The 13,595-nt window shown below is 32.3% G+C and overlaps 1 protein-coding gene across 1 annotated transcript in view; it reads left to right on the forward strand.

Annotated features, from left to right (window-relative positions):
• The window catches only part of LOC106460037 (transmembrane and TPR repeat-containing protein 2-like), a 293,344-nt gene extending 280,309 nt beyond the window's left edge, over positions 1 to 13,035 (forward strand). Inside the window, exons 11-15 of the mRNA XM_022386643.1 lie at positions 2,849 to 2,970; positions 3,275 to 3,356; positions 6,042 to 6,156; positions 8,127 to 8,190; positions 10,071 to 13,035. Of these exons, the coding sequence (XP_022242351.1) occupies positions 2,849 to 2,970; positions 3,275 to 3,356; positions 6,042 to 6,156; positions 8,127 to 8,190; positions 10,071 to 10,259 (572 nt within the window). The 3' untranslated portion in view covers positions 10,260 to 13,035. The remainder of the gene's footprint in view (positions 1 to 2,848; positions 2,971 to 3,274; positions 3,357 to 6,041; positions 6,157 to 8,126; positions 8,191 to 10,070) is intronic.
• Positions 13,036 to 13,595: the final 560 nt, after the last annotated feature.

The following is a 13,595-nucleotide window of genomic DNA, read 5'->3' on the forward strand; positions in this document are numbered from 1 at the left end:
TCAATCGCTGCCCATTGTGTTAGGTAAGGAGTAAATCTCAGTCGTTGTACGTTGTGTTAGGTAAGGAGTCAACCTCAGTCGCTGTATATTGTGTTAGGTAAGGAAACAACCTCAGTCACTGCACATTGTGTTAGGCAAGGAGTCAACCTCAGTCGCTGTATAATGTGTTAGTTAAGGAGTCAACCTCAGTCGTAGTATATTGTTTTAGGTAAGCAGTCAGTTTTACTTCATGTACAACTTGTTAGGTAAATAGTTTTTACACTCTACATGTTCCACTTTTTTAAATTTTCATATTACATGTATAAAATGTTAATATTTTACGGAGCATTTATTTTAATAAAATACCTTTAATATTTCATCACACACACACACACATACATTAAAATTAAAGACTGAAGTATTTTTTGGGCGCTTTAAAAAGTGCAGTCAGATCCCTGTACTTATCCTAAGAGCAAGAGACCGAATTAGCATTATTCTTAAGTCACAACTCCATGTATACTTGCGCATCAGACGAACCTAGTGAAGGCAGGATAGTTAACTTAGTGAGTAGTAAATGAATCTTTCAAAACCCAAGTGAGAAAAATGAGTGCTTATCATTAACGGAGCTGAAATTTAATGAAGGACATGGTAGCTGGGTACTAGATATAATACCCCTGGTGACTCCTAGAACTCATTCACGTTCCTTTGCCTCAAATTGAGAGCCCTTAAGCAATAAAGCGCTTCTATAAATGTCAGAAGTCCAAAGGACATAGCTGTTTAAACTCCCTTAGTAATTACGAGGAAGAGTCGTATCATATTGTTGATATAAGAAGGCAGGTGTTAAAATATCATCAGTAAATGTTAAAATATTAACTAAGAATGTTTAGTAATTAACTCTGCAAGCTGAACATTTAATTATAACTCTAAAGTAAGATACGAATAAATGAGTTAAGACTATTCATTAGAAGACTTTAACAACATTAAAAACGTGATGTAAGCTGATAATTACAGTAAAAGACTATAAGGATAACATGAAAGTGACTGAAGATTTTAATATGATTTACAACATTGGAAAGTCGGAAATATAATGGCTTGTAGTGATGTGATTATACTATAGCTTTAGGTTTTGTATATTTCACAGTAAGTTTTAGGTTTTGTATATTTCACAATCAACAGTGTTTTAAGCGATGAACATGTCTGAACTATGACACGATGAAATGTAATAATATTTAACATGTAGTTCACTTCAAAGTATTTGATTTTACCCAGGATTGTAATTTTCTTCAGTCATTTATGATTGTTGATATAGTGCGTTTCATTCACTTTATTTTTGTTTTATCTTAAATTGAGTAAAAGTTACACTCAGTTGTCGTAATGATTCACTTATTGGTGTATTACATAAACAGAATATTAGAACTAATGTAACACTACACGACTGACCCCAAAATAATGTGAAGAATACCAGAAAAGTTTAAAATTCGTATGAAAGTGTATCACATTGCTAACCTTATTATACTTATTATTAGAGTTCTTGTCTTTTTCGTCTCTTTAGCACCCAAATTGTATATTTTATCTTCACCTACATAATGTTCGTGTCTAGTATCGTATACATAGCATGCCTTATATCCTGAACCGTAACAACTTAACAAAATTTTAATTGTAAGCATATATTTACTTAACATCATTGAAACTTAAAAGCATATATTAATACTAAAAAAATCTACAGACACCGTAGAAACAGGCAGGTGAAGCGAAGTATCTATATTTGTGTGTGTTTAGGGAGGGGAGGGGGGGGGGGGGTTCATGACTGAATTTTGTCGACAAAATACCGTGTCCTGAATAAAAGATTGCTCGACATTTCCGCATATTCTTAAGCGTAAAATGTGTAGGTAAAGTTAAAGTGCTAAAACTATCAAAACCGTTAGCAAACTAGTGTACGCCGCCTGATCCAATTAGGAATTGTATCACCTTTTTATCCCGTACATTTGCTGAATTGTTTATGACGTTTTTGATGATTGCCCAAATATTCGCAGCAACAAGAAATTATGGATTTTTTCCTGAGATTTCTCCAAAAGGACGGATAAAAAATTTCCCAACAAACTTCACACATATTGTTTGGGGGGTCACCCCCTTTCGCTACGTCATTGCAATCAGGTTATTTTAGGAATCAGTTCGTTTTATTTTGTTCTGGAAAGTTGGGATTATCTTCTATGTAAATAAGTTCTAGTTTCAACTTCAAATGTCACAATTGTTCCATTTCACGTGGGAATTGTAGAAAGATTTCATTACGGCTTTTTCATGAATGTGATAATCGTATTTTCAAACACACCAAGCACAGCATTACCTTCCACTTCAGTGTCATCGGTTAGTTTATAAAGACTCATCTTAGATTATTACAGCAGTCTTTCTTATCACTATAGACGAGAGAAAACTGGTTTAACATTAAGTAGCTAAAAATGTGTTTTTCAAAGTCCAACTTATTAATCTAAACTTTTCATATTTGGTTAAGTATATTATGTTGTTAACCTGCTATTTATGGTAAAGTCTATTTGTACATTTGTACTGCTTAAAGTTGGCAAAACGTGAAATAACTAGGACTGGTACCTGATGATGACAAAAACCGTGTCGAAACGTTGTACATTTGCTGTTATGTTAAACTTATATTAAAGTTTTTCTTCATTACCCATTCAAGCCATCTCCAAGCATTATTAGTCTCAAAGTGGGTTCTTCGTCATCAAATTAGTTTAGAGTAAGTTTCGACAACAAAGACATCTCGTTGGACTTTAACACGATTATTCGTTCTATTCTTGCATTTATTTGTTCTTTTGCCTATGAAAACTCGCTTGAATAAAACTATTTTTGTTTGTAGGCGAAGCGTTCTTCAAGCTGGGAAAGTTCATTGACGCTGAACAGTGGTACAAAGAAGCTCTGCGAGTGAAGCCTAATCACGTTCCCGCGCATCTCACATATGCGAAACTATTGTCCAAATTGGTAAGAGCGTCATCTTTTGGTGAACAACAAAGATTGTGTTGGTAAAATATCATATTGATTTACCGTAAATATTAGGCTTTCGAACCTGCCACAGAAAAAGGCTGGTATATGATGCAATATATAATTAAAGCTTTTTATACACGTAGGAAGTAAGGTAAAGGTAAAAGTATATTGCTTTGAGTTAATATTTTGTGCAAAAAGCTCAACCTAGGTAATTTCATTAAAGTGTTTTTAAAGAGAAGCATAGCATTACCAACCTTGTATGCATCACCAATATTAATCGTTTTTATGTTTATTTTATTAGAATCGACCTGTAGAAGCAGAGCAGTGGTTTCTGAAAGCCAAGACCATTGCGCCCAACGACTCCAGTGTTTACCAGCATTATGGTTAGTCTAGAATAATGACTCCAGTATTTTTACCACACTATGGTTAGTCTAGAATAATGACTCCAGTATTTACCAACATTATGGTTAATCTAGAATAATGACTTCAGTATTTACCACACTATGGTTAGTCTAGAATAATGACTTCAGTATTTACCACACTATGGTTAGTCTAGAATAATGACTTCAGTATTTACCACACTATGGTTAGTCTAGAATAATGACTTCAGTATTTACCACACTATTTTTAGTCTAGAATAATGACTTCAGTATTTACCACACTATGGTTAGTCTAGAATAATGACTCCAGTATTTACCAACATTATGGTTAGTCTATAATAATAATAACTCCAGTGTTTACCAGCATTATAGTTAATATAGAATAATGACTTCAGTATCTACCAGATTATGGTTAGTCTATAATAATAACTCCAGTGTTTACCATCACAACGATTAGTCTAAAACAGCGTTTCCCAAACTATGTTTCGGGAACATTGGTGTTCCGTCCGAGATTGATAGGTGCTCCGTGAGAAAATCATGATTTAAATTTTAATAAAAATACTAGACCACCGTGACCCGTTGGGTCAACCACTATTCAGAGGTTATGAAGAATTCAAGCTAATTTCAATATTGCACCGAAAGGAAGGTTTATTTTGAGATAATTTAATTAAATATTTCAATCGTTCGTGTTATTCATAATTCAAGAAAAAATATTTGATTGTTGATCGGGAGTAAAAGGAAAGATCATTTCGTTTTTCAAAAAATTGAAGTAAGAAGTTTCGTAAAGAGCGCGAACGGTAGTGTGAATGATTTTTTGACTGAGACAATAAGCAAACAAACAAACAAACAATCTCTGAGTTTTAGTAGTATATAGATAGATTCTTCAAGATCTTGTTTTTTGATCTTACGCCTTTTAATGAAGATGGAAACATTGACAGGGAAATAATATAATAGCCAATGCCCGGCGAGAGATCTTCGTTTATAAAACTTTGTTGTTGTTGTTCTCGTCTCCATAGTTACTATTTGCAAACAGTCAATAATATTGTAGGTCCATTTTATTGTTGTTCTTTCTACGCGCCCTTATAACACATTTTCATCTCATTATTTAATTTCTGTTGTGCATATATTGTTGTATAGGAGATATTTTAAAGTGATTCATCAGGTGGAAAACGAAGTTTTATAATAATGGAATGTACGAAAAGTGACCCGAAAAACGGCGATAACTCGGTAACCCGTCGCTCGATTTTAACGAAATTTGTTTTATTCTATTTCTGTTCTCATTTCATTACAAATATGGTGCTAATGTGCGCTGTTTTTGCTGTAGTTAATTACAGGCAAGCACACGCACAAATAAACAAACAATCTCAGAGTTTTAGTAGTATATAGATTTTACACTTTTTGTACGATCATAACTTATGAAATATTTTCTTATGTATTATAATTAGATAATATTGATTTCGCATTGAAGAAGAGTTATAGAAGATGCCATATCTATTTAACATAATATCTTAGTGGAGAGGTTTGTACCTAAACTATATTATAAGCATAAAAATGTAAAAATTCATTAAAATGTATAAATATGAATACTTTACAAATTTAGAGGGCGCTGCGCGTGCAACATACCCTCTACGCCGATATTTCACGTGTCTAGTGCTCCGTAAGCTTTATCTCAGCTGAAAAGTGTTCCGTGGCCAAGAAGGTTTGGGAAACGCTGGTCTAAAATAATAACTAGTGTCCATCACTATTCCAGTTATTCTGGAATAATGACTACATTGATTACTAGCATTGCTATTAGTCTAAAATAATGACTCCAGTATCTACCAATATTATGGCTAGTCTAGAATCATGACTACATTGTTTACCAGCATTACAATTAGTCTATAATACATAATAACCGGCCCGGCATGGCCAGGTCGTTAGGGTCCTTGACTCGCAATCTGAGAGTCACAAATTCGAATCCCACCAAACATGCTCTCACTTTCAGCCGTGGGGGCGTTATAATGTAACGGTCAATCCTACTATTCGTTGATAAAAAAGTAGCCCAAGAGTTGGCGGTGGGTGGTGATGACTAGCTACCTAGTATTTCACCGCTAAATTATGGACGGCTAGCGCAGATAGCCCTCATGTAGTTTTGCGCGAAATTCAATACAAACCAATACATAATAACCACGGTTATATTGTAAAATAACCAGACACATGAGATTTCCAAAAACACGCATCTATATATTCTTTATATAAACATTCGGTACATTTTATCTATTCTACTAACCACTTTTATTAAACTATTTTTAATCTATAATTATGTAGATACGAAATTGATTTGGTATAGATCTGGATCTTTGCACCAAGTTTTCTGTTAATGTTTTCTAGAGCTTTGTTTCCACAAAGCCTATTTTTACTTAAGGTTCTGTTGAGATGCACACCTATACACTATGCTCACTTTTCCTGCGTTTACTTTTTTATCGATCAGTTTACTTAAGGCACCATTTTATCTTCGTTCTTTTATTATTTTTTTGTCTGTTAAATGTATAATGTTTGCGTTGTAATTTCAGTGAATAGCTTATTATTTTAGGGAATGTTTTAAAAATAGTGTTGGATCTCTTTTAGTTAATTTTGTTATACTTTCTGTATCTTCTTGTGAAGTGGTCTAAGTAATGTTAACAGTTTCTACTGTTCCGGTATTTTTAGGTCAGTTTTTGTCAGAATCGGAGCGTCACAACGAAGCTGCTGAAACTTATCTTCGTGCAGCGCAACTAGCCCCTGAAGAATACGAAATTGTCTTCAATACTGCTAACACACTGAGGTAAGTATCGAATACTTCTATCAACAAAAGTTTTAGCACGGAACAACTAATGTATCATCTATATTGTATATAATAGCCAAATGTCTGTTTGTCTTGCTGTATATCTCCTGGACGATTAATCATAGAAAAATATTATATATCAAAATGCTTATTTTGAAAAATACATAACAGGAAAATTATTTTATTTTTTTATTTTTTGCAATTCCTAAATTTCATATCGATATCAACATCGATTCTTTGGTCTTAGAATGTGCTAAACGGCCAATCTGAGAAAAAATATAAGAACAAATATGTTTCTTTTTGTGAGGGAATTTCACGGGATTTCCTCCGTCGACTGATTGAAAGAGATACTTCGAAGATAGGAGCATGAACAGAAGAAACGTATATTTTTATATATATATTTGCATGATTTTATTATACAAAATCGAATAAATTGATTTCAAGTGAAATGAATATCTCCCGTTTGACACTTCTTATAGAAATGACAACTGTCAAAAAACTTAAACTTCAGTAGCGATCTTTTCTTGCGCTCAGTAAAATGACCAGTAACGGTGGCATCCAGCGGAAAAATCCCCACAACTACTGAGTACTCTGTTTGCTGGATGCATCCATTGCATCGAAACCCAAAGATATTTGCCAAAAATGCACTGCGGTCAGTATTCTTTGCTTAAAAACAAACGTAATGCAGTTTTCCTTATTGAAATAACACATGAAATAACAATCATATTGCATATAGGCTCTGATCCAATGGATTGGGTTGACTGCACATTTAATATTTATTTATCACTATTTTTAGAAAAATTACAGTTGAATCGTTTCAACAGGCATCTGCTAATATTTTATAAATGTATATTTGATATTAACTCCATGTTTTCATGCCTTGCATTCGTCAAAGATTACCTAAGTAATCACTTTGTAATTATTTATGCACACCTCAATGCATGCATGTTACCGCTGTAGGGGTTCTCAGTTTAAGTTGGAAATGAAATAATTCTTATTTTAATCTCTCTTAGTAAATGAATAACATAAATCAGGTGCGTAAAGTATAAAGCAGAACGAAATATAGTCGGTAATTATTCTGTCAAGAAAGCCGTAAAGAAGAAAGCTGTCTGCAAATGATTTTCTTGGCAGAGTAAGCTCATTTCTCACCATTTTTGGACCTACATCTTAGAGTTTGGGAATTTTTAATTTTTTTTAAATAAAGGCTTAAAATATCTAAAAACTCTGCTGATCATCCTTAGAAAATAAAATCTGTTTGCGACTAGAAAAGTAAGTAAGCAAATGCCCGTGTTTCACGCAGTTCTAACCATTACTTTTAATATGATTACATAGCTAAACCCATCCGAAAATGTAGGATCTCTTGATTATCTGAAAGAAAGTGTTTTGATCTATTTTCAGAGTTTTTTTTTTTCAAGCTGCTGTTATTCAAATGATAGTCAGCCGTGAACTTAAATTCCGAAATATAGCTTACAACTGTCAATGTAAGGAATGTGTTATTCCACTAGGAGTTTATTCTTTACTTAGTGTCAAAATATTACTTAGAAAAATATTAGGTGATAAAATCATTATTATAAAACAACTCTATTCCTTGCTAGAAATTCACAGCTCCTACAAAAATCAAAGCATTGCTATCTTTCAGCCATAGGCTCCCCAAATGGCTCGGCGGTAAGTTTAAAGGCTTATAACAGTAAAAAACGGGTTTTAATACACGTGGCGGGCGAAGCCCAAATAGCCCATTGTGTAGTTTTGCGCTTAACAACAAACAAATAAGCTTTCAGCTATGAAATCTTCAAAAAGATACACTAGTGTTTCCACACTCAAAAATATGAAATATTATATACTTAGACAAGCAAGTACGTTTTTGTGTTGATTGAACAATAAATTACAGTTGTAAATAAATAAGAATTTCAAAAGTTTCCAAAAGTCATCGAGGTTTATTTTTGAGGCTTTCATTTATTCTTATTTTTTAGACAAGCTGGCCGAAATACGGAAGCCGAAAATTATTATCATTTAGCTGTCAAGCTACGACCAAAGGTAAGGATATTGAATAATTTAACTGATAACAGTCAGGGTTGAAAATAGAATAATTTAACTGATAACAAGTCAGGGTTGAAAATATTTTATTTCAGGAATATAGCTAGAAATACGATTGGATAAATTATGGAGTTTTGTTGAAACATTTTGTTTCTTCAAATTGTTATTGCCGTTTGGATCCGTAGGAAATTTTAACACTTACTAAATAATTCAATTTACTCGACAAAAACCTATTGGTAAGGAAAGTATAAAACAAATTACAAACTAACCTGGCGACACCTGGAGGCTATAAAATGAACTTTTAATACTTAAGGCCTGATAAATAAATATATATGTATTAAGCAAACTCCAGCCTATTTTAATACCATCTAATTCGTTTTATTGAATTTTTGTTAGTTGATCTCCAATAAAAAGTGTTAAACTTCAAATTATAATACCACGTGGACGATTCTTAGTAGATTTCGTTAGTTAATCAAAAACACTTTTATCCTTCGAGGGTAAACTAAAGAAAAGATAAGTATTAAACAAATTTCAGATTAACATGTTACCACCTGGTGATTTTTGCGGTCAGTTGATTTCAGATAAAAAAAAAGCCCTCCCTCTTGGTGGCTCATTGATAGGTCTGAAGGTTTATACCACTAAAAATGAGGATTCGATATTCGCGGTTGGCAGAGCTCAGAAAGATGTAGATTTGTGCTTTCACAAACAAACAAAGCATAAAACACATACACACAAACACACTCGTCGATCAAAAAGTGCTAGATAAACTTTAAGGATCAATTGTGGAGTTTAATATACGACAACTACCTGCCCCATAAGGTGAAAAACAAAACCTTGCAAATGAATTCTTACTTATACAGTAACAAAATGAGTGTCTCGAATGGTCATGCATTACTGATTTCTTATCTTTTATGAAAACATATACATATTTGTATTAACAATCCACATGATTTTAGGATTCTCTGAAAGTGTATATAAAGGTGTGTAGATGGTTTCGTTTTATTCCGTTCCCTTCAAAAATACTGCCAGTAGATGGCGCAAAATCAACAGCTTGTAAAAAATGAGAGAGAGAAAAATAATAAGAATCGTTATAATAAGTCTGTAACATAAAAGTATGAATTTTAGGCATGATTTACACCAGTTCATATTAGCATATAACAATTTTCGTGCTGTGATGTCTAACAGATTTCTCAAAGCTTATTATCCTTGGAAATGGAAAATTAGTTAATCAGCCGCGTGCTACGTTCCTAATCGAAAACCTCATCTCATCAGTTCAAAAACATTTTGAAGTCTAGTTTGCTATCAGTCTAGATTTTTGTATGAATTTCAAAATATTAATATCAAATGTAAAAAAAATTATAACAAATTTCGGTACAAAAATACCACTAATATAAACTCGTATTTTTCTTAAATGTTCACAACAATTATTAAAAGAACTTTGGCATTGCACTTTTTTATATTACTGTCTTTTATGTCTTCCTTTGTTATAATCATGATTACGAGAACATTTTTCCTCTTAATAATAATTACTGTATTACAACAGCACTTTTCATAAGTTTGTGTTAAAAGCAAATTGTAAAAACAGTGAAGACCAAAAAGCATGTTTGACTCAAGTCGTATGCTGTAGAGAAGTGAATAAAGTGACTGTAAGAAACTCGAAATTTAAAATTGCCATGCGTGTGTTCATCATGTGGGCAGAAGGTGCCACGTGCCACCTCACTTTGAATATATTTTAGCAAAACTTTTTCTCCATCGCCTCGCTCGCCAGTTTTTCTTTACTCTTCCCGCCACTTTTATCTATTTATTTTTCATTAAAAGTCACGTACCATAAATATTGCTGTTTAATCAGATTCTTATTGTAGTTTTGTTGTGGTATGCAGGATGTAACGAGTCATATGAATCTGGGAGCCATGCTGCATGTAAATGGAAAACTTCAAGAAGCCGAGTTCAGTTACTTGGAAGCTCTTCGTCTCAAGCCTGACGATCCTATAACTCAGAATAACCTACAGAAACTTCGAAACCTGCTGGCACAGAAAGGTCTTCGCACTACTACTCGACACCGTCGATAAGCTTGAGTAGCTGCCTGGAGATTTCGTTGAGTCGGAATGATCTTCTACTGTAACCCATCATCGACAGAAGTGGGTTTGACGTTAGTCACGATTTAGGCAAAAAGAAATCCACAATTCTTGAGCAACAAATGTCAGAGGAAAAGACAAGTGAAAACGTTGGTTCTGGTTAGAAATAAAAAAAAAGTGCTTTATACCACTGGTGGTAACGCAGGACTGTAACAAAATAGTTTTAATTCAAGAAGCAGTGTATTTTATTACTCTCTGAATATTTCTCAGTAATGGTGGGAATAAAATTTAAAAATAATTAGTTTTGAATCAGAAAATACAATTGTCATATACTATTGTAGTAAGTAAAATTTCTACCGGGACTGTAACAGTCAAGTAGCTTTGTTTCAAAAAGTACAATTGTCATATATTGTTGGTAACCAGTAATAATATAGATGAGTTTTGTCAGTGATGTGGTCCAGAAAAGACCATCCTCTTTTAATTTTGATAGTAAGATGGAACATCTACTAGTAATAATGCAAAAGAATTTTATGAAAAATGTAGTTTTGGCTCAGAAAAGTTTGTCTTTTAGATTGTTAGAAAGATTTAATTTTGATTCAGAAAAGATTGTCTTTTATTAACATCTGTAACATGAAATAAGTATGGATGATAAATTAGAACTGTAACAAAGAAAATACCTTTCACTGCACAAAGTAATTGTACAATTCCCATTTTAATTCACTCCAAAACTTTAAGTCACATTAACATTTCATAGTTAAAGTTCAAAAACAATTTTGCTTACAAATTTAATTAAAAAGGGCAATATTTTTTAGAGTTTCACTAATTCATTGCAGTTTTTATCAACCATAAACAAATATATTCAAACTCAGAAGAAAACACAGCCAATCAGCCTGTCTGTTTTAGATTTCTTTTTATAGTTTCAAATTTACACTTTTAATTTAAAATCATTTTTTTTAAATAATTGAACCCATCACACAAGAACAATATACAGAGTTATTTCTACTCATTCAGGAATGATGACAAGTTTTTCCGAGATCTTTTCGTCCTTTCTTAAACTGTACTTACAAGAATTGTTATTAAGCCTAACACAGTGGTTAACAATGATTTCTCCATAGTCTGAAACCCACACGAGTAACTATGATAGATTCATTGGTCTTCAGATTTTATACAACTTAATAAATACAAAATATTAGCTGTAATACCCTAACTTTTCTGTAAACCTTTACACTTATGAAATACCAATGTGTTTGTGTGTGAGTCATGATGTTCAATAATACAATTTTCTGAAACTTGTAAAAACAGAATATATCTGTAATTTGTTTTCTGTGACAACGTCTCCTTCAGCTAATCGGGGACTTTCTAGTCAAATATAAATAGACAAATTCTGAAACTAAGGTAGCTGTTGTATAATATTTTTATTATATCAATGCTCTTGTGATTTGTATAAAGCCATGTTTGGAGAAACTTATTTGACAAACGCACGAAGTGGGTTGTATTTTTTGTGTGCACTAATTCTCTCTATAATGTTCAAGATTTAATACCAGTTCTTCCATACACCCATTGCACTTTGAATTAATACACGATTTATAAAAGGATGGTTATGGATGTACAAGTATCAAGATTTGGTAAAGTTTACAAATAGTAATGGCAAATGATGTGAATTATTGAGATTGGAGCATACTTGTACAATTAAGAAAATATCAAAGATACTACCAGCCCTGACTAATACATGAAAATTAGTATTAGTACAAAATTTATTCAATAATGTTTATAAAAATGTTCTAGAAAAACTACCAATAATTTATCGCTTCTGCAGCTGCCCAAAGAAAGTGTGTTTTTTCTTCGTCAATTTCAATTTTAGAGTTTGTGATCAATCCTTGAATCATTAATATATCATTTGTACAATTTCGGAAATATTACCTGAGTGGGGAAGTAGGTAGAAAATAATAATCAAAGGAGAAAGCTGATAAACATATTTGAAATTTAAAAATGTAATCTCTTTTGCTCTAAAAGAATATTATGAGGTTCAATAATCTCAAACTATTAAAAATGTATTTATGTGAGATATTTTCTCATCCTATATATATCTATGTTTAATGGTTACAAAATTCAGAAATTTTTATTATTATTACATTTAAAGCATAGTAATCATCAAATGAATAAACAGTGAAGAAAACTTTTTTGTGATATCATAGTGATAGTTTTCAAGAATATTAATGAAAGGCACAGCCTGTGCAACATAAAAAAAAGATTGCATTCGAAATTGGCCCTTCTTGAGGGTTTCAGGGTTCAGATTATTTCTGTGATTTCTAACGTAATGAAAGCTGTCAGTTTTAAGACATTTCACTGTTTTGAATAATGTTTTTGGTAACCTTATTATTTCTCTATTTATTAGCTTGTTTTTCTGATTCATTTTCTAATTTGCTATACCATACTGGAACCCATATTTAATATACTCAAACTAGATGTTTTGCTTTCCGTCTAATCTGTTCTCTCCTATTCACGAGGCTGTGCCTTTTTTTTTCTTTTCTTTTCTTTCTTTTTTTTTTGAATCATGATAAAAATTTGAGACTTAGTTAACAATGTGATAATATTCAAGCTGTAACGCATTGTTGGGAGTGTGTAAACTGCTGATAGACTGTTTATCGTGAGCTTCAATCATTACGATGTATCCGGTTTCCGTAATTATTATCTTATGGTTAAGTTATTAGTTTCAAGCTTTCGAATGAATGTAAATATTATATGCTGTGGGTGATGAATAAATAATTCTGGAAGAATGATGGCGTTATTTTGTGTTTATCAAATAACGGTTTGAACATTCGGGCCTGAGATGATTCTTTCCAGAACTGACAGAGAACACTTGTGATGAAACTTTTTACATTTCACGCTACATTATGTTCTTTGTTACTTAAAATAATTTGCAGTTGCTGAAAATGGTTTATTCCATAGAAAAATAAAATACACTTATAATAACACAACACCTTCAAGCACGGGGTAGCTAGAACTTAACACTAGAGATCAAACCAGTAAGAAGCAAAATTAAATATCATTTATACCTTTTACCTGCTCGTTGTGTTTTCTTTATTATTATTTTCAAGAAGGGGGACATATATATAGGGGATCAGCTTTTACAGTGTAAGTCAACAGACTGAAAGAATATGTGTTATGTGTGCTTAAACATAAATACAAATTTACAGTTTTAATAAAAATTACTAAAAATATTTAGTTTAACTACGATGTTAAGTTTACATCATAATACGTGCAATGTTTGTGATATCTAAGGAGGGCAAATGCCACCTCTTGCCCCTTTCTGCGGGTGCCCATGTCTTG

Source organism: Limulus polyphemus, unplaced genomic scaffold, assembly GCF_000517525.1.
Source record: "Limulus polyphemus unplaced genomic scaffold, Limulus_polyphemus-2.1.2 Scaffold696, whole genome shotgun sequence".
Taxonomy (NCBI): Eukaryota; Metazoa; Arthropoda; class Merostomata; order Xiphosura; family Limulidae; genus Limulus; species Limulus polyphemus.